The sequence below is a fragment of the Pseudoliparis swirei genome, chromosome 13 (assembly GCF_029220125.1).
Source record: "Pseudoliparis swirei isolate HS2019 ecotype Mariana Trench chromosome 13, NWPU_hadal_v1, whole genome shotgun sequence".
NCBI lineage: Eukaryota > Metazoa > Chordata > Actinopteri > Perciformes > Liparidae > Pseudoliparis > Pseudoliparis swirei.
In genome coordinates this window covers 13,195,297-13,215,567 of record NC_079400.1, presented here as the reverse complement: position 1 = coordinate 13,215,567, position 20,271 = coordinate 13,195,297, and the positions used below count along the sequence as shown (strand labels likewise).

At 45.7% G+C, this 20,271-nt stretch overlaps 1 protein-coding gene and 1 long non-coding RNA gene across 2 annotated transcripts in view; both read left to right on the top strand.

Annotated features, from left to right (window-relative positions):
- myo15b (myosin XVB) overlaps positions 1-20,271 on the top strand; it is a 47,637-nt gene that overhangs the window by 14,842 nt on the left and 12,524 nt on the right. Inside the window, exons 19-41 of the mRNA XM_056430439.1 lie at positions 1,069-1,217; positions 1,869-1,914; positions 2,005-2,129; positions 3,061-3,175; positions 4,674-4,849; positions 5,533-5,626; positions 9,094-9,151; positions 9,231-9,355; positions 10,321-10,416; positions 10,492-10,715; positions 11,348-11,517; positions 11,624-11,696; positions 12,092-12,274; positions 12,373-12,482; positions 16,238-16,270; positions 16,365-16,436; positions 17,174-17,259; positions 17,397-17,630; positions 18,867-18,945; positions 19,319-19,333; positions 19,448-19,616; positions 19,810-19,900; positions 19,991-20,267. Coding sequence (XP_056286414.1) covers positions 1,069-1,217; positions 1,869-1,914; positions 2,005-2,129; positions 3,061-3,175; positions 4,674-4,849; positions 5,533-5,626; positions 9,094-9,151; positions 9,231-9,355; positions 10,321-10,416; positions 10,492-10,715; positions 11,348-11,517; positions 11,624-11,696; positions 12,092-12,274; positions 12,373-12,482; positions 16,238-16,270; positions 16,365-16,436; positions 17,174-17,259; positions 17,397-17,630; positions 18,867-18,945; positions 19,319-19,333; positions 19,448-19,616; positions 19,810-19,900; positions 19,991-20,267 — 2,800 coding nt within the window. The remainder of the gene's footprint in view (positions 1-1,068; positions 1,218-1,868; positions 1,915-2,004; positions 2,130-3,060; positions 3,176-4,673; positions 4,850-5,532; positions 5,627-9,093; positions 9,152-9,230; positions 9,356-10,320; positions 10,417-10,491; positions 10,716-11,347; positions 11,518-11,623; positions 11,697-12,091; positions 12,275-12,372; positions 12,483-16,237; positions 16,271-16,364; positions 16,437-17,173; positions 17,260-17,396; positions 17,631-18,866; positions 18,946-19,318; positions 19,334-19,447; positions 19,617-19,809; positions 19,901-19,990; positions 20,268-20,271) is intronic.
- Positions 19,258-19,876, top strand: LOC130203152 (uncharacterized). Its single transcript, XR_008833446.1, has 3 exons — positions 19,258-19,333; positions 19,448-19,616; positions 19,810-19,876. It is a non-coding gene; the product is annotated as an uncharacterized LOC130203152 (long non-coding RNA).

Below are 20,271 nucleotides of genomic sequence, written 5' to 3'. Positions count from 1 at the left end.
AGACGGAGAGCCGAGAAGAGTGACATGCTGCTGGAGAGACGACCAACAACAGACGTTTAGTTTAATAAAAGAACAAAGACGTCTTTAAGGAAAGAACCTTACATTACTTCTGCTGTAATCTGGCGCTATAGAGAACATTTCAGGGGGGCGGGGCCTCACCCTGATAGAATGGTGGGGGAAACACTGGGATGTGTCACATGCAAAAGACTTTAACAGGTGAATTTTATTTTTTTTGTAAAATCGAGAAAATGAGCCCAGCCTACAGAGGGTTAACGTGACACATTTGAATGTCAGTCAGTTTACCAAGGCCACTGGTTCTGCTGCTGTTCAATGTTAAAGATGACAGGACCAATGGGGTCTCTAATACACCTTTTCTTACTAATCTGGATGTTTCACTGAAGAAACAATTTATCATCAACGATATTAAATACCTCGCTGGCACTTTATAGGTAGGAGTCTCTTTGAAAACACAGCTCTGTGTGAAGTGTTGTCTTTAAAAAAGAATACAATTAAACAAGTGTCTAAAATACACGCTGACTGAAGGGATTACTCGTTCATTTAATGAATTTCAAAATGTGCGATTAATTAGTTAATTTTTTTTAATCGATTGACAGCCCTAATATGTATATACATATTTTATTATTTTTAAATCCTCTTAAACCCGAGGACTAACAAGGAATTTTTGCATGCATTTCTGCAACTGCAAGGTGTATTTTTTATATTTATTGCCCCATAATAAACTCAAGTGAAGGTGGAACATTTCATTCGTGTACAAAAGAAAACTTTCCACTTCTCGAGTGAATACCCTTTTCTTGAGATACCGATTATGACTTAGTGGCCCATAATTACAAGAAGAAAAACACTACAACACATTTCAGAGTTTTTCCTTTTGCTTTGCTGATTGCAATCTGCTTTCATACCGCGGTACAATACACAATAATTACCAAGCACAATACAATGAAATCTCAAAATGTGTCATGTGAGGAGTATAACTTTAGGGGGGCTACATACTCGTCGGCTTTGCATTCAAACACACTTCATTTTGACAGTTTCCCTGTGGTTTGTCAGATGGTGTCGGAGTTGTTCCGGAAGGTTCAGGACGCCTACATTCAGCAGAGGGAGCTGGGCTGTAGAGGGAAGGGCCTCCGCCAGCAGCCCTCCACCGCCGCCTCACACTTCCTCAAGTCCCTAACGGAGCTCACCACCCGCCTGGAGAGGTACCGCCGACACACTGAGTCCAGACCACGGGTCAGCGCCAACCGGGTGAACGGATACGGTTGTGGTTTGCGGAGAACGTGGGGTTCAGTGCATGTCATGGAAAGAAATATGAGAACGAGTACGATAGCTGGTGTATTCTACAGGAGACCTCATATCATACGGGGCCGAAGGGCTCAAATCAGGACGTTTCATGGCTGCATTAGCATCATCAGCAGGGCCATGGCAGGAGGCTTCAGACCCAACAGGTCCTAGGAGACGTGAAGTCACAAGGACTCCGGGGAGGAAGTAGAGTTAATAATTTGTGATGGAGAGATATAAACTCATACATAAGGAGAGAGAGAAGAGGAGATAGGTGCTCAGTGTATCCTAAAACGAGGAGATAGGTGCTCAGTGTATCCTAAAACGTCCCCCAGCAGCCTATAAGCCTGTAGCAGCATCTCTAGGGTCTGGACTAGGTGAACCTGATTCAGCCCTAGCTATAAGACCATCAAGATGAACGTCTTCATTCTTGAGTGGAATGTGCATCACCTCTTGTTGGTATTTCTAAATAGCTCCTTTCATGTCTATAAAACAGCTGTCAGACGCTGCATGTCGGAGGTCCAATGTGGACGAATAACCCGTGTCCATGTTTTTTGTCCCTTAACTCTTAGATGCAAAACCACTTTTATTCGCTGTCTGAAGCCAAACTACGTCAAGGTAACACCAGATACTTCGCGCTGATGCCGCCGCTGTCCGACGATGTATGACCGTGTGCCGTGTGTCTCTCTCTGTCTTCTACGTGTCCAGCACCCGGGGGTCTTTGACGTAGACTATGTGTCGGCACAGCTGAGGCATGCTGGGATGCTGGAGACCATCCACATCAGGAAGGAGGGTTTCCCCATGCGGATACTGTACTCCGACTTCATTGAGAGGTGCTGCAGACCCACATAGCATCCCTGCCCACAGCACTTGGACCCCATCTACCTGTCTCTTAGACCCTATCTACCTGTCTCTTAGACCCTATCTACCTGTCTCTTAGACCCTATCTAACTGTCTCTTAGACCCTATCTACCCGTCTCTTAGACCCTATCTACCTGTCTCTTAGACCCTATCTACCTGTCTCTTAGACCCTATCTACCCGTCTCTTAGACCCTATCTACCTGTCTCTTAGACCCTATCTACCTGTCTCTTAGACCCTATCTACCTGTCTCTTAGACCCTATCTACCTGTCTCTTAGACTCTATCAACCTGTCTCTTAGACCCTATCTACCTGTCTCTTAGACCCCATCTACCTGTCTCTTAGACCCTATCTACCTGTCTCTTAGACCCTATCTACCTGTCTCTTAGACCCTATCTACCTGTCTCTTAGACCCCATCTACCTGTCTCTTAGACCCTATCTACCCGTCTCTTAGACCCTATCTACCTGTGTCTTAGACCCTATCTACCTGTCTCTTAGACCCTATCTACCTGTCTCTTAGACCCTATCTACCTGTCTCTTAGACCCTATCTACCTGTCTCTTAGACTCCATCTACCTGTCTCTTAGACCCTATCTACCTGTCTCTTAGACCCTATCTACCTGTCTCTTAGACCCTAGCTACCTGTCTCTTAGACCCTATCTACCTGTCTCTTAGACCCCATCTACCTGTCTCTTAGACCCTATCTACCTGTCTCTTAGACCCTATCAACCTGTCTCTTAGACCCTATCTACCTGTCTCTTAGACCCTATCTACCTGTCTCTTAGACCCCATCTACCTGTCTCTTAGACCCTATCTACCTGTCTCTTAGACCCCATCTACCTGTCTCTTAGACCCTATCTACCTGTGTCTTAGACCCCGTTGAGTTGAATTGTGGTGTTCCTCAGATTCGGGGTGCTGCTGAGTCAGCGGCTGAGCGAGGTGTCGGCCCGAGAGCAGTCGGTGGCTCTGCTGGACACGGTCGGTGCTGAGGAGGGACAGTACCAGCTGGGACTCACCAAGGTGCCAACATGCCCGCTTGTGACACCGGTTACAATGTATATAAATTAGTGATGTGAAAAATAACGCGTTAACTCAGTTAATTAAATTACAGGTTTAACTAGTTTTTTTTTTTTTATGCATTTAACGCATGCGCAGAATGAGCTTCCAATCCGTCTGTTGTTGGTCGTCTCTAACCAGCAGCATGTCATTCTGTCTCTAGTGTCGCGTTAACACGACTCCGATCTCCGTCTCGCGCGCCGCAGAGCTCGGATGCCGGCGTGTGCGCGCACATTGGGACGAAAAAAAAGTCACTTGCAAAATGAGCTTCCAATACACCACTTCAATCTGAACTCTGTCCGCTCTCATGCAGACGGTCTGTTCATCGGTAATGATCCTTCCGCAGGTTCACCTACGGAAACCTTGTTACGACTTCTACTTCCTGTAGATCAGGGGTCTCAACAAGTCGATCGCGACCTGCCAGTCGATCGCAGCGTAGTGTTGGTAGATCGCATGACATTAAAAAGATTGGCCCGCCCCCTGACATGTTCTCTATAGCACGTCTTTGTTCTTTTATTAAACTAAACGTCTGTTGTTGATCGTATCTCCACAGCAGCATGTCATTTCTGTCTCTACGCGTTGCGTTAACACTTATCGATCTCCGTCTCGCGCGCCGCAGAGCTCCGTGCGCGCGCATCGGGACCGAGCAAAAAAAAGTCAGTTGTCAATCTGTCCACCTGTCCGGGCCGGTGAGGTTTCAGCTTTGCAGCGGTGTCCCGCCGTCCCTTTCATCACGGCCCAGTTCATGAAGAAAACCCACACAGTCAGTTTGCCTCAGCAGCTGCTAGAGGAAGACTAGAGGCCTTTAGATTGTATCATGGTGGAGTTAATGGTTGACAAACAAGAGAAAAATGTTCTGTTTAACCCTCCTGTTACCTTTACATTTACTAACATATTTTACCCTCGGGGTCAATTTGACCCCAGCAATTAAAACCTCCAGAAAATTATTAGAATTAATATTGCTTCCCAAGTTTAAGTGTGAGGTACTTTATGTTTGTTTGTTGACTACCTAAATAGCCCTTTAAATAAATAAAAAAGTTGATATTTCTGGTATGTTTGACACAGTGAAAAACAGCTTGGGGTCAAATTGACCCCAAAGAACACCGACATTAAACATTGAATGGGGTCAAATTGACCCGAAAGGTAACAGGAGGGTTAAACATTCTGTTTAGGATGAAGATGTATTAATGTTCCATATGGAAGAAAACTGCTAAATAACTGCTGAGTTGCAGCACCATTGTAGAGAAGAATGTATAAATTTATATATCCGTCTTTTGTCATAAATCTCTGTTCTCACAAAATATACCGAGAATATCGGTAATATGTGATTAATCATGATTAATCCACAGAAACCTGTGATTAACCCGATTAAAAATTGTAATCGTTTCACAGCCCTAATATAAATATATAAATATATATATTTTACTGGACGCGTCATCTCAGACTGGTGTGTGTGCGTTAGCTGTTCCTCAAGGAGCTGCTGTACCAGCTGGTCGAGGAGAAGTGGAGCAGCACTCAGACCTGGGCGGCCGTCACCATCCAGAGGAACATCAGAGGCTTCATCTGCAGGAGGAACTTCAGGTGCTTCAAGCAGAAAGCCATCGTCATCCAGAGCCACATACGAGGACACCAGGCCAGGTAGAGGAGCCTCGGGTGGCGGGTTTATTCATCACTCATCACTCATGGTTCATCATAAAACACAGGAAATGAAATCAAAGATCTGAAAGAATGAAAGGAAGGAAGGAAGGAAAGGAAGAAAGATAGAAAGAAAGAAGGAAAGAAGGAAGGAAGGAAAGTAAAAAAACAAAGAAAAAAACAAAGATAGATAGAAAAAAAGAAAGAAAGAAAGAAGGAAGGAATGAAAGAAGGAAGGCAGGAAGGAAGGAAGGAAAGAAAGAAAGAAAGATAAAAGGAAAGAAGGAAGGAAGGAAGGAAAGAAAGAAAGAAAATAAGAAAAAAGAAACAAAGGAACAAAGAAGTAAGGAAAGAAAGAAAAAAGAAAGAAAGAAATCTAATTAAAGAAACTAGAAAAGAGGGATGGAGAAAAAGAAGGGGAGAAAGAGAAAAGGTGAAAATTAATGACAGAATAATAAAAGCTGGATTTTAAAAAATCACCGGAGAGAAATGATCTCATTAACTCAGAGAAGAAGGAAAGGAAGCGAGGGAGGAAAGGGAGCGAGGTTGGAAAGGGAACGATGGGGGAAAGGGAGCGAGGGAGGAAATGGAGAGAGGGGGGAAAGGGAGAGAAGGGTTTCATGAGGTCAGAGAAGGAGGGATGAGCTCAGCCCTCCTGTGTGTTGCTGCCCCCTCTCTTCCTACAGGAAGTACTACAAGCGTCTGAAGCAGTCCGTCACACAGTTCTGGGCGGTGATGCTGATAACCAGGGAGACCGTCAAGAGGCGCCATTGGAGGAAGGTAGATACGAGAGAGAGAGAGAGAGAGAGAGAGAGAGAGAGAGAGAGAGAGAGAGAGAGAGAGAGAGAGAGAGAGAGAGAGAGAGAGAGAGAGAGAGAGAGAGAGAGAGAGAGAGAGAGAGAGAGAGAGAGAGAGAGAGAGAGAGAGAGAGAGAGAGAGAGAGAGAGAGAGAGAGAGAGAGAGAGAGAGAGAGAGTCAGTCGTTGACTGGGTGTCTTGGCAACCTTATGTTGTCTGACTTTATTGTGCTATAAATCTTTTTCCTTAACGCCTCTTACACAACTCCAGCAGCTCAGCGCTCCTCGGTGGGTTGCAGTAGAATCTGTGTGTGTGTGATAACGCCATGACGCCATGTTCAGGGTCAAAGTTTAGTTTCTATTGTTTTCCATCCTTTACCCTCAGTGCTGCCTGTGCTGCCGTGTGGTCGACGTCCAATTGGTTTGCACAATGAAATGAGTTCTCTCGCCACAGGTGTGTCTTTGTTGTCGTATCCACCAACTCAAAGGATGAGAGTGGAACTGTATTAGTTTCTAAACTTTCAATCTGCACTAAAAAAGAACAAACAATCCATTCATGAATGTAATTTTCTTCAGCAACCCTCAGCGCTGTGGCTCAGTGGTGGAGCAGGGTCGTCTGACAATCAAAGGATTGGTGGTTCGATTCCTGGCCCCCTGAGCCTATGTCAGTGAGTCTTCGGGCAAGACATCTGTTTCCCAATTGTCCATCAGTGTGTAAATGTGTGAACGATGACGCGTTGGGTCACTCCACTCACGGCTCTCCACAGGAACGAATGGATCCGTCTCCTTCGCATATGTCCATGGATTGAATCGATCCCAGCAATACGTTGTGGGAGCGTCACCTAACGGCTCGTTAACGCCGAGCGACGGCACGGCGAGTCCCCTCCTGGCCGGGGGGCTCAGCTCTGGGTCACCGCGGTACTCTGAGCTGAAACTTCTCCAGAAAGTTGATTTCTGTTTGATCTTCTCGCCGCGTGTCTCAACCCACGATGAGAAAGCGTAGAACTCGTGTTTATCTGGACACACTTTACCCAATGTGATACGTGTGTGAGTTCTAACGTTGTTACGACAACGTGTTCACGTCACTTAGGAACGCATCAGTGAGACGTTTAGATCTTTACAAGACGCCGAGACGGCCGTTCAGGTTTGGGTTGGTTTGGATGGGGGACGTCTTTCATTTCAGGGATATTTAAGAATGTCGTTCTGAGGAGAAGCGTCAAAGACTAAACAAGGTATTACATATATACACATATTCCAGCTTTGGTAACGAGTTCCTTCATCAGATCTCATCCATGTCTCCTTGAACCAGCTCTCTTATCCTGCATTAATCATGAATACTTGAGTACTTGAACACACACGCACACAGACACGCGGTCTTGGACTTCAACCTCTCTCGGTGTAATTTGAGGCATCACTGAGTCTCTCCTTCCGCCTTCACACGCCTGGCGTCCGGCTCTCCGACAGGTAGGCCTCCTCTCTTTCTACCCGCTGCGTCTCTATCAGAGGCAAAAGGGAAAGAACCGCCTCGGGACTCGTAGTTCAACGGTTCCCACCGCGAGGAACACGAGGACAGTCGTCTGCATCGGGTTTCATAAACAGTCCAGTTGCATCTCTTCAGTGTTCTTCTGTGTTGGTCCTCTGGCTTCAGGATTTGGTGTTATTGTTTTATGAGGTGTGGACTATGATCAGTCTGTCATGCTGAGTCAGCTGAGCTGTGTGTGAGTAACTCACAAGCAAAGATCAGCTTCCTTCAACTTCATGTGAATGAAGCACTTTGATCACATGTTTGTAGTAGAGCTGATTGAGGCTCACGCCTGAATTAACATTTTATCAACTTCCACCGACGCCTCTTGCCGTCTCCTCCTGTTTGTATTTAACTTTAGAGTCCAGTAGGTGACACGTTGTATCTCCAGCTCTTTCCCTCGTGAGGAGCTGATGTGACGCTGTAATCTCTACGCGTATGAGCAGCTTCTGGATGAGGTGGAAACAGAATTTAAATCTTGAAAATGATGGTTAAGGGAATGTTGAGGCTGCTGCTAGTGGCGGTAGTCATTTATCCTCTGCGGAACATGAATGACTATATACAGTATATAACACATATAATTGAAAGGCAGCCTCTCAGACCAACAGAGCAGTGGATAGCAGAACACATGGACGAGACAACAGTGTCAATACAAGTCTCATTTTAATCTCAATAAATATGACCTCATAACATCAAGATAATATAATTGTAACTTCCAATTTTAAGTATTAAATGCGTCGACATTGGCCTGACCGAAACAAATGTGTGTGTCAACAACAGCAGTTTAAATGAAGCGGGACAATTTGTGATCATGTGTGGGTACCATACCAAAAACAGAATATCTATGTGGATATACATTTTCATTGATCAACAATCTGCTTAAAAGGTGCAAAGTTCAGAGCGCATCGATTGACTCTGTACGGCTCTCAACATGGCAGCGTTTTTTTTTTCTGTTTTTTTTTACAGGCGACCAACTTGGAATTGTATTTGATAATCATTAAACTGCTTAACTGAGGGAAATAACTTCCTCCTTTTGAGGACAAATTATGAACGAAGAGTTAGTAGGCGTGTTTGATCAGAGATGATTTATGACGCACTTGTTTGGTTTGGGAGGGTCCGCCATTGTAAAGCCTCCCGTGGGGAGGAAGAGCAGGGTTGGGCTGGAGGCCCATTCTCTGGAGTTCTTTGAGTGGATTTAATTACGATTGTTGAAAGCGAGGCCTTAATAAAAGAGTGTTTTCTGCATGGAAACATGCACACGCCCATGTTGAATCTGAACGTCAGTCTTCAACATCAAAACCGCCGAACACAGACGTAGAAATGGACGGCCGGCATCCTCCGTGGGACGGGTTGGATCATAAACATGACCGAGCGACTCCCATCTGTCGGCCGTAAACCTCCTGATAAAAACAACAAACTTTGGAACCGCGTTGTCGTGTTGAATGAGGCGGGGCGACTGGAGTATATAACAGGACGGGTGTCTAAGAATAGGTCTGATTGAGGTGAGGGAGTGCCGAGTGTTCCTTAACCACTGGAGGATTACTCGCTGATTCAGCAATAAGCTTCAGCTAAAGGACGCTCAATCAAGTAGGAATACGAGATGAAGCCGTGCTGTTCGCAGTGGGATTGACTGACTGGCCGTGTGTCTGTGTGTGTGTGTGTGTCCATTTCAGGAATCGCATGAAAAGAACAAAGTGAAGGCAGCAACAAAGACTCAGTCTGTGTCTCCAGGAATGGTAAGTGAACTAAATAATAGCGATATGCTGTAACGTATCACAGAAAACACAGAAGTCGGGCCAACCGTCTGGTTTCTCCTGTGGTAGCTATGCTGTCTTTTCTTTCTTCACATTTGTTTTCTCTTCTTCTTCTTCTTCTTCTTCTTCTTCTTCTTCTTCTTCTTCTTCTTCTTCTTCTTCTCTCCCCCGTTAGGATGTGGGGATGTTGGAGATCCCCGCTGAGCTGTCAGCTAGACTTCGCAGCGCAGCAGGTTTGTCTCTCGTCACACTCCAGACGGCCACGATGTGTTGTCGTCAGCTTGTGATTGACCTTCCGTCTCCGTCCACTAGGGCATCAGCAAAATTCAGGGGTCACAGAGGTCGCGCTCCCGCAGGTGAAGGCGAGGCACAAGCTCTCACTGCCTCTGGATGTAGACAAATACCCGTTCTCTCGCTATGCCAAGTCCATATTAAAGGTGAGCACACACACACACACACACACACACACATACACATACACATAATCCAGTCCTGGTGTATCCCTGCTCCACCTGATGGTTGCCATGGCACTGCAAGAACACTTTCCACAAAGTTTTCAATGGTTCAGTCTGACATTGTATTGTTACATAACACGTGTGTGTGTATGTGTGTTTGTGTGTGTGTGCGTCTAACTCGATTATTATCCACATGCGATGCACGACTCTTCTTCCAGCCTTTCTGGAAGATGTTTCAAGTCTTCATATCAACTTGCTCACGAAAAGAAGACGTAGAAAGCATTAATTTTTTTAAAGCCTCTTGTGATTGAATGATTTAAAAAATATATATATATTTTTGAGATATGATTAAGTCATCGGGTCGATATTTTTCCTCATTTCCCTCTATTCCCATGATGTCCTTACATTTCTTAAGTGGGTTGGTTCCATATGGAGACTTGTGAGATATAGTTCCTCATTTAATACTATTCTAACAAAAGGATGAGATGCTTACATATCCAAACATGTACAGTGATTAAAAACTAAAAGAAAGCATCAGGTTTTCATGAACATATCATAAAACTTGTAGATATTGTGTTCTTAGACACTTTCTTGTAGAAAAAGAAGAAAAAAAATGTATTCTTTAAGAAAATCAACTTTTGGCTTCTGTGCATGCTGAAAATGCTTTTAAACCCATAAATAGAAGAAATTTCTGTTTTGAGGCCGTAAAGTGATGAAAGCATCAGGTGCTCATGAACATATCATAAAACGTTTAAGTCTTGTGTTCTGAGACACTTTCTTGTCGAAAATCAAGAAAATATGTATTCTTTAAGAAAATACAAAATTAAAAAAATTACGACTTACTCTGTTCTGTAATTCTCATACATAGACGTCCACTAGACTCACGCCTTAGCGGGTGTAAGAGGACGGATTGTATGTGAGTCTCCACATGGTGTATCCTCCTGCAGGACACATGGTGCCAGCCTCAGGGTTTCCCCCTCCAGAGGCCCCTCACCCCTCTGGAGCCTGAAGAAGCCAGAACTGCCGTGGAGATTTACAAACTGGTATGTGGGAGTAACCAGATTATAATCCATCAGATTAGTTTTAGTTATGATAATTTTTTCCTTTGTTGTCCTCAGATCTTGCGGTTCACGGGTGAGTCCGAACTCAGCGGCTGGCAGGAGCAGGTGCTGGCGAACTACGTGGTGGAGAGGGGCCAGAGCCGGCCAGCCCTGAGGGACGAGATTCTCTCCCAGCTGGTGTACCAGACGTGGGGTCAGGAGGGCCTGAGGGGCTGGCTGCTGCTGGCCTGCTGCCTCAGTGCCTTCACGCCCTCACCAACACTGGAGAAACCCCTCCTCAAGTAGGTGCCACGGCAACCAGGCTCTCATCAATCAAAGGTGTTACAGGCAACAAGACGTAGAATTCATTAATGCAGAACTTCAAACTATTGTTTGGGGCGACTGTGGGTCAGTGGTGCCTGAATGTTAGTTAGTCCTGATGGGTACAGGTCCATTTACCTGTACCCTATTCCTGATCACATGAAGGATGCAGATTCATGGATGATAGATCGTGGTTATATCTTTTGTATATGGTTGGTTATATCGTTTATTGGGGTGACTGTGGATCAGTGGTTAGCAGAGCTCTGTTGGCAGTTCAATCCCCGCCCTGGTTGATGTGTCCTGAAGCAAGACACTTCACCGTGCGTTGCTCCGCATAGCTGTGTCTCTTGTGAAGTGTCTGAGTACCTTAAAAAGCGCTATATAGATGAAATGGATTATTATTTTTTTGATTTTTTTTCTTTCGTGATTTGAAAAACTATAAAGCACTAGGCGTAAGCTTGGAAAAGGTCAGGATTCCCTCTGTGTGCTCGCGTTTGTACTGCTAAATGACGATATGAAAGGTGTGGATGTACGAGGGATGGCTTCTGCACATACTCTCACAACAATGTTTGAGTTTTTCTGAACAGACCTCTGTACATGGCTCCCCGTGCAGGTACGTGTCTGACCACGGTCCAGGGGAGTACCGCTCGCTGTGCCAACACAAACTGCTGACATCGCTGCAGCTCCCGGCTCCCGCTGCCCGAATCTACCCCCCCACTAAGCTGGAGTGGACCGCCAACCAGAGGAAGGGCACCATGCTGCTGGACGTCCACACCTTCAATGGTGAGACGCGGCTGACTTCACCGCAAAGAACTGGACACAGTTTGTTGTATAAAACGATCTGCTGTCACAAACGCACTACGGGCCTTTGCTTTTCCTTTTGTCTCAGATGAGAAGCTGACGACGGAGGTGGAGTCATGGACCACAGGAGAGCAGCTGGCCTCATGGCTCCTTCATTTCCGGTACCTCCAAACAGGCAGTTCATTAACCTCCATTTACTTGTGAAAACATTACAAGCAAAAACATCGCTTTTCAGGATTTATCAATTATGAGAGCGATGTTGCTTCGAGAACATGTCGTCTTTCAGATTAGTGGAAAGAAAACCATCTAAATTACACATTTAAGTCTTTATTTGACCACTTTGTCTGTTTGCGTCTGCAGATTTCTCCTAAATTTCCCCAAAGTTACCATTAGATAATGCCTCATTTGCATATTTAAACATAAAATGTCATACAACTTCATGGTGATATCTACTAGTTCAAGGGTTTACCATATTTACCTGTATTGTCTAAATTCCCATGTCAACCTTGCTCCATGTGGCAGTTGTCATCCCCTCTTGTACATTGGTGCGTCCTAGTGGTGTGTCGGAGGCGGTGCAGGGCTGGTCCGTGTCTCTTCTGACCGATGAAGGCTGGTCTGATCTGGCTGGCTCGGACTTTGTCATGGATCTTCTGGCTGGAGCCGAAGCTGAAGTGCTGCCACCTCCGGGGACTCCGTCCTCTACGAACTCCGACTTCCTGTTCAGCAGCCAGGGCGACAGGTATAGCACTGAACAAGTGGCTCTCGTCTTTGAGGCCAAATCCGTGTCTTTTTGTTTGAAAGAATTTGCGAACCCAATGAGCCTCTCTGTCCCCTCAGGATGCCGGCTACAGATCTGGACGACTTTATACCACCGGCGCCAACGATGCAAGCTCCCGGGCTGCCTTCTTTTGAGGAAAGCCGCTGGGGAAGAGATTATCCACAGGAAGGTAGGCGTGAGAGGTTCAGGTGTCGGCCTGTTTCAGGTAAAATGCTTATTGGATGAGGACGCCCATTCCGTCCAGAATCTCAGAAACTTAGAAGTGAAGACTGTGTAAAGGTAATAACTTGTCCTGGGGGTGTGATAGTCTGAGTCAGTAAGGGCATACCACATGGCGATGGAGGAGGTGTGGATGGAAACAATGATGGCAGTGTAGAAGTGCACCATCATTGTCTTTGGCAGATTGGACTTCTTCAGCTGTTGCTCTTCTTCCTCTGCTGAGCCTTCTTGGCGATGGAGCTGAAGTCCAGCTCCCACTTGGGGTCCTGAGTGTTGATGGAGCCCAATAAGTGAAAGGACTACCCCTGCGTTGACCGGGGAGTAACACAGGGGGATTTGGGGGTCTGTGTCCTTCCAGAAATCCACAACCACCTTGTTGTGGCTGGATGTCTTCCTTTTTGGTCCATTCGGACTAATCTCTTACCCTGATGCATATAAACTCGTTTCTCTCTCCTATCTGACTGCTGGTGAGACGCCACAGGATACTCACCCTCTGGACCTTAGGATTCAAACACCCACAGATCACAGAGAGTTTGGATCAGAGTTCAATTCACGTAGATTTATTTGTAACCAACAGTTTCACAAATAAACCTGGGCTGGGTCCGGTATTAAAGACAACGACCTCCCTCCACATCTGTCTTTACCAACTGCCGAACAAACACATTGACATATTATTTATACATCAGCCTCAATGCAGGTGCCGCCTCCGTCCACTCCCTCATTACATATTAGTTCTCGTCACTCAGTGTGACCCCTGTCCCAGTCCAAGCCGGTTACTTTAAGGAAGGTGGAGGTTTCTTGCTGACGTCTCCCCCTCGTCTCTTCTCTTATCGTTATTGTGTCTGAGCCTCCTGGTCCTCGCTCTGCAGTCTCCTCTCTACCGGTTAAGACTGGAGCAGCACAAGGCCGCTGGGTCTATGTCTGTCTGGCGTTGTTGACCCTTGTCTGAGGGAGGGAGCTGTGTGGGCCCTCTCAATCATCTTTGTAGATGTAATTTAAGCCTAATATAACACAATGGAAACGTTTAATACACCCTATGTATATATGTGGTGGAAGCACACAATTTGAAAAATTTTAACCACCACAACCTCCACTGGCTTTAGAGCGTGGAGGGTGGTGTCATCCACGAGCTTCTAGAGCGTGACAGACTGGTGAGGTGCAGCTGTTGTTGTAGAAGGAGAAGAGCAGAAGCTTCAGAGAACTAGTAGATTGAAGTAGGACTCAACACCAGAGGCTCTGTCCCTCTCCTAGCATCCCTCGGGAGTTTTCATCAACGGCAAATGATGAATCGGACCTTTCACAGCACAACACTTCCCTCAATCGTTCTACAGCAGTTCTCTCGGTCTATCAGTTACTCCGGATTTGCTTTCACTCGATTGTGTTCCAAGTGGCTGTGCTCACACCGGCCTGCCTTTCCAGGTCATGTAACTGAGAGCGTCTGGGCATGGGCACAAATGTAATCCACGTCCCAACTCAATGCTTGATTACCAAAGGAGACAGTCGCTCCCAGAGGTCCGAAACCCTCAGGCCGACCCTCGAGGCCACGAGCTGACACTGCGTCTCGTTTGGCAATACGGGGGCGGCTGTAGCTCAGTGGGGTAAGGGGGTCGTCCTGCAACCCCAAGGTTGCCGGTTCGATCCAGGCTCTCCCCATTAGTAGCAAGTCGAAGTGTCCTTGAGCAAGGCACTGAACCCCCAGTTGCTTCCCGGGCGCATCACTGCAGCCCACTGCTCCTTAATAACTAAGGATGGGTTAAATGCAGAGAACTAATTTCCGCTTGGGGATTAATAAAGTATATATCTTATCTTATCTTATCTTAATACGCACCACGACACTAACGGTTCTACACCGGGTCCTGCATTATTCTCTGATCTGTAGAAGGAACCTCGTTCCAGACGTCATGATCAGCAGTTCAAACGCGTCTCAAAGTGTCGGTGAGTTCGAAACAGCCCTGCAGGTAAGTTGACTAACAGAGGGAACCGTAAGAAATAGTAAGACATTGGCGTAACTCTCCAATTGTCATGAAAATCTGCAACAGTAGATTTTTTTTGCCACTTGGGGCAGTGCAACTAGCTGTAAACACAACGTGTACACGGTGTCACCCAGAACTGAACCGGACTTGGTCGGACGCCACCCGTCACGACTCATTCTTGCAGTCTCCTTAAATACTTTGCTAATCACCCCAAACCACTACAAAGCTGAGTAGTAAGTGGACAACCGACTCCCTGGTGATCAGAGGAACATTTAAGTATGGATAAAGTATACTATCATCATCAACATTCATTTAATAACTCATCGGGTCATGGCTCACACACTCCCTGGAGGACGGGTCAACAGGGTTCCACGGCTCATCGTTGTCCTCATCTATATTCTCTATAACTCATTGCAGGTCGAGGTAGACAGATAGACGCCTACGTTGATGACTTGTTTGACCCCGTACTGGACCAAGGACCTCCGGTTAGTGATGTCCTCAGATTTATCTTATATGTTAGAATATGTACACTACCGTTCAAAAGTTTGGGGTCATCCAGACAATTTTGTGTCTTCCATGAAAACTCACTTTTATTTCTCAAATGAATTGAAAATTGGTTAGAACATATAGTCAAGACATTGACAAGGTTAGAAATAATGATTAATATTTGAAGTATTAATTTTGTTCTTCAAACTTCAAGCTCAAAGGAAGGCCAGTTGTATATCTTATATCACCAGCATAACTGTTTTCAGCTGTGCTAACATAATTGCACAAGGGTTTTCTAATCATCCATTAGTCTTCTAAGGCGATTAGCAAACACAATGTACCATTAGAACACTGGAGTGATAGTTGATGGAAATGGGCCTCTATACACCTATGGAGATATTTCATTAGAAACCAGACGTTTCCACCTAGAATAGTCATTTACCACATTAACAATGTACAGTGTGTATTTTTGATTAATGTTATCTTTATTGAAAAAACAGTGTTTTCTTTGAAAAATAAAGACATTTCTAAGTGACCCCAAACTTTTGAACGGTAGTGTATATATCTATTATAATATTGTAAAGGCTGCATTGGTCTGTCCCTAGAGAGTGTTTGAGAGTTTCTTGTTGGGGATTGTGTATCGCTGATTCAAGATTCAAGATTCAAGATTCAAGATGTTTTATTTGTCACATACACACACAGGGTGTGCAGTGAAATGAAAGTGGCAATGCTCAGCAGGAATGTGCAAGGGCAACAAGTATCTTGTTGCTGTGTGAAGTCATTGGGGTGTCTTTCTTGCTCTGTGTGTGTGTGTGTGTGTGTTTGTGTGTGCGTTTCTAGGACATGGAAAGAGTCGCCATGCTAAACCGCAGGATGAGAGGAGGAGGAGGGATTGGACCCATTTATGGAACTGGTAGGCAATATGGATTAAAATCACTCCGTGTGATGACTTGTAAAACATTCTTAAATGGCCTTCCTTCAATCTCAGAAAGTCCGGAGTATTCCCTCTTCCAGAATGAACAAACAGAATAGGGATCTTACGTACAGGCAATCTATTGCGAAGCACTACAAAATGTGATAAAATAATTACAAATCTGGGCCATATTGTCCATACAGGCGATGCTGTGGGTCGGGAAGGCATAACCATGGTATCAGCGCGGTGTAAAGCAGCAGCCATCAGCTGGACTGACTTTGTGGATTTTCTAGTCTCATTTTAAAATGAAGTACCTCTGTCTCTTCCTTTTAGGTATGCCCATGATGATGCCGAGCTATGCTATGGGTAAGTGAGAAGGTTCATTTGGCCTTGAGTCCCCATCAAGGGGCAGAAGAAATTATCTGTCTGTCAGTTCTCTAACCGTTACTTCTCTGCTCAGGACCAATGGGTAACCCTTCGGTGCCCAGCTATGGTGCAACTCCCATGATGCCAACCATGCCGACCATGTCCGGTAATCCTCTCTGGGTTTAAATAGATAAGCAATAACGTACACAGACTCTCAGGGCAGCTCCACTTCGTCATCCTCTTCATGTTAGATAGATACAACTAGAGATTAAGACATAAACTCATGTTTACAATGTATTTTCTCATAGACGTGTTGTAGATAGATAGATAGATATAGATAGATATATACTTTATTAATCCCCAAGGGGAAATTTGTCGTGACAGTAGCAGCACCAATAAACCAAACACACAAGAATAAAAATAAAAAAACACAAAATATAAGAAACAGGGATGAAAGATATAGAAGTATACAAAGTAAAATAAAAGTAAAATACAAACAAAACAAAATATATATATACATATACAACACACATGCATACACAACACACAACACCAATGACAAATCAAATCAAATACAAAAATATTAAATATAGACAGTGTGCAAAAAGCAAAGTGTGTGTATATGTGCAGATGAAATGAAATGTGTGTGTATGTGTGTAGTGCAAACAAATGAAATGTGTGAAGTGCAGATCAACATAGTGTAAATATTAAGTTATTGCACAACGATCTGGCAAGAGGTGATCTGTTATAGAGCCTCATAGCCGTCGGCAGGAATGTTCTCCTATATCTGTCCTTGTGGCAGCGGAGCGTGAGGAAACGTCTGGAGAAAGTACTCCTCTGTCCCTGTAGTAGTTGTTGTGTCAGTTCCTTTGATTTAAATGTTTGTTGTACATCCCCACACAGCCATGATGATGCCTCAGGCTCCCATGTCTGCCACGCCTGTGGCTGACCCCATGCAGGCCCTCATCAACCAGCAGGCCTTTCTCATGGTGAGGCATGATGCTCCTTCCACCCATATTTACCTTTCCGAACACCCTCTCCCACCTCCCTCCAGCTCCGTGCTCACCTGTCCTCTCTCCTCCTTCCTCTTCCTCCACCTCCTCCTCCTCCTCCTCCTCCTCTGCAGGCCCAGCAGATGACCCTGCAGGCCATGAATCTGTCCCAGCAGCAGACGCAGGAGCAGCAGAGAAAGCAGAAGGAGACGGAGAAGAAGCAGCGGAGGCGTCAGTCTGAGCGGCGGACCTGGGAATGCTCGCCCTCGCCCCCTTCCACGTCTGCACCTCCCTCGCCCCGACCTGCCCGGCCCAAAGCGCCTGTGCCTAAACGCACCTACGGCTACAACAAGCAGCCCGAGCCGGAGGTATTTCTGAATAGAGTGTGTCGTTTTTCTAGGGTACTCAATTGCTGCTTTTTCTATACAACAAAAACTTAACTGTACCTGAGTTTTTGCTATTTATGCATGTGTGTCGATGGTAACGGGGGAGCCATGTCGGTAGGGATGGATATCGTTTGGTATTCTTTCCGATGCCGGTGCTAAACCGATACTTTTGAAACGATACCGGTGCCTAAACGGTGCCTGAACCGATACTTTTAAAAAAAGAAGCACAAAACGACGATTGACAATGACGACATTAAAAACCTCTTCGGCCATGTTCCCTGTGAAAGCCGTTCTCATGCCCTCAAAAAAACGATTCAATCCCTTCTTCGAGGTGACACATTTAAATATTGTTTGATACATTTAAATAAATCAATTACAAAAATAGATATTTATATTTTATGGGTGTAACACAAAATGTATGAATACTTTCATTTATTAGATTTATTTAGGTTAGATGATGTGCATATCAACTCAAAATAAATGTGTTTCATTGAGGACTACCCTTCGCGCATGCGCCAGCTGAAAATCAGTTGTTTACATGAGGTGAAGACTCTTTCAGGGCTGTACGGTGGTGTAGTGGCTAGCACTGTCGCCTCACAGCCAGAGGTCCGTGGGTTCAATTCCCAGTCGGGGTGTTCCTTCTGTGTGGAGTTTGCATATTTTGTTAGTTAGTTAGTTAATATTTTGAGTTGGACAAACACAAATTAATTTAATTTAATGAATATCGTTATTTTATTTTAGATGTATTTGATACAAATGAGTTGGACTAACTTAATTACATTTTATTGCACTGATGTGCTAAATTTGAGTTGGAGTTGCATATAATTATTGGATGGAAAACCTGCCAACAATTTAATTGAGTTCATCCAATGAGTCATTTCTTTGAGTGTGGAGCACTGACAAAAAAACGGATATCAGACTGTCGCGCTCGTAGCTCGTAGCTCACGCGAGCTACAAGCTATCTTAAACATGTTTATAATGGCTAATTTATTATTTGTTGGCCTACTTTTATGAATGCAAGACTTGCAATCAACGTTACGGTACTATATTGGCACCGGTTTTCGGTACCCAACCCTACATGTCAGCCAGTGTGACAAGTTAACCCTCATTAGTAGAGACATGCATTGTCAGCAAGCTGTGGAATAGTGCAACCGTATCCTTTAATTCTCTAACATGTCAAAATAAAATAATTAAGTATCGTGTTTCTTCCTCCTCCAGCCAGAAAGAGAAGTGCCCTCACCAGATCTCGCTGCCCTGCAGTCCTTCAGAGACAAGAAGGAATACTTCCAGAAGTTCGGTGAGTGGAGTTGACCAGCAACCATCAAGTTATGCATTTTCTTTTCACACAGTCTCTCATAAACCCTGCTGATTCATTCACTTTGGACTTTTCTCTAGCGAGCTCAGTAGAGAACATCGATTGAGGGAGTTATCGTTCTTCAATGTGATGAAAACAACTTAGTGATGCTTCACCGTGTTTATAATAATTAATATATGCGTTACCTCATTCCTCACCATCTCCCTCCTCCACTACCCTCCAGGTATTCATCCGCGAGGTGGATCCGAAGCATCAAACTCTGGTTTGGCCCGCTCTAGCCCTCCCAGACTGCAGCAACGCTCCCCGCCATCGCCGCGTGCGTCACCCCCATCCTCATCCTTACCCCCACCAACAGCCTCGGAGCCTGCGGGTGAGAAGACACAACAAGTGCCAAGGCCTAGATGATATTTTAGTATAATCTAGAAATATGGCTTATCGATCGGTTTGTAGGTAGACCTCATGCCCTTCCTCTCTCTCCTGTCAGTGAAGCGTGTCCACACCCCTCCTGCCGGAGTCGTGGACCCCCCACCAGCAGCACCGAAGCCAGCTCCTCTCACTAAGCACCAGCCCGAACCCACCTCCAACATCCGGGAAATCATCAAGCTATACAACAGCCGACCCGAGCCGGAAGCCAAACCCTTTGAGTCCGTCAGGTCAGTTTCCCCGCTGCTCCTCTGTGAGGTCCAGACACACTTCCCCAAAGTTTCATCTGATCAACTATCCCGCTGCATCCGGCTCGCACCTGGTGGCACCCTCCGGTTCTGCAGAGTGAAGCCGACTGATCACGCAGTGGCCTTATCCTCCAGAGAAAGTAACTCCATGTCCCGTTTTTCATCCTCCGCACAGACCTGCTGCGCGGCATTTCTTAAAGAAGAATGACCCCAAAGACGAAGCTCTGGCCAAACTCCAGAACAAAGCACCAGTGCCACGAGCGAAGGTCGGGACAGAGGGTCGAAACTGCGAAGAAAATGCATCTGAATTCCTGAATGTATTCTGTCTCACACCTTCCACTTCTTACTTCTCGCAGAAACAGTGGGTGCCTCCGCCGGTCGAGCCCAAGAGGACGCCACCTCCTCCCAAGACCACGCCCCCACAGTCCTCCTCTCCTCCCTCCACCAGGGGGCCCCGCACCATCTCCAGCAACATGAAGCAGAAACAGCGCTCCCTGGAGGACCTGTTCGGCTCGCAGGGTTCCCAGCACGCTCCGACCCTTCCCCCCGACTCGCCGCCGCCGCCTCCCTCGCGCCGAGCGCCCATCATCTGGAGCATCCCCGACCCGCCGGCCACGGCGGCCCCGTCTCTCAGTGA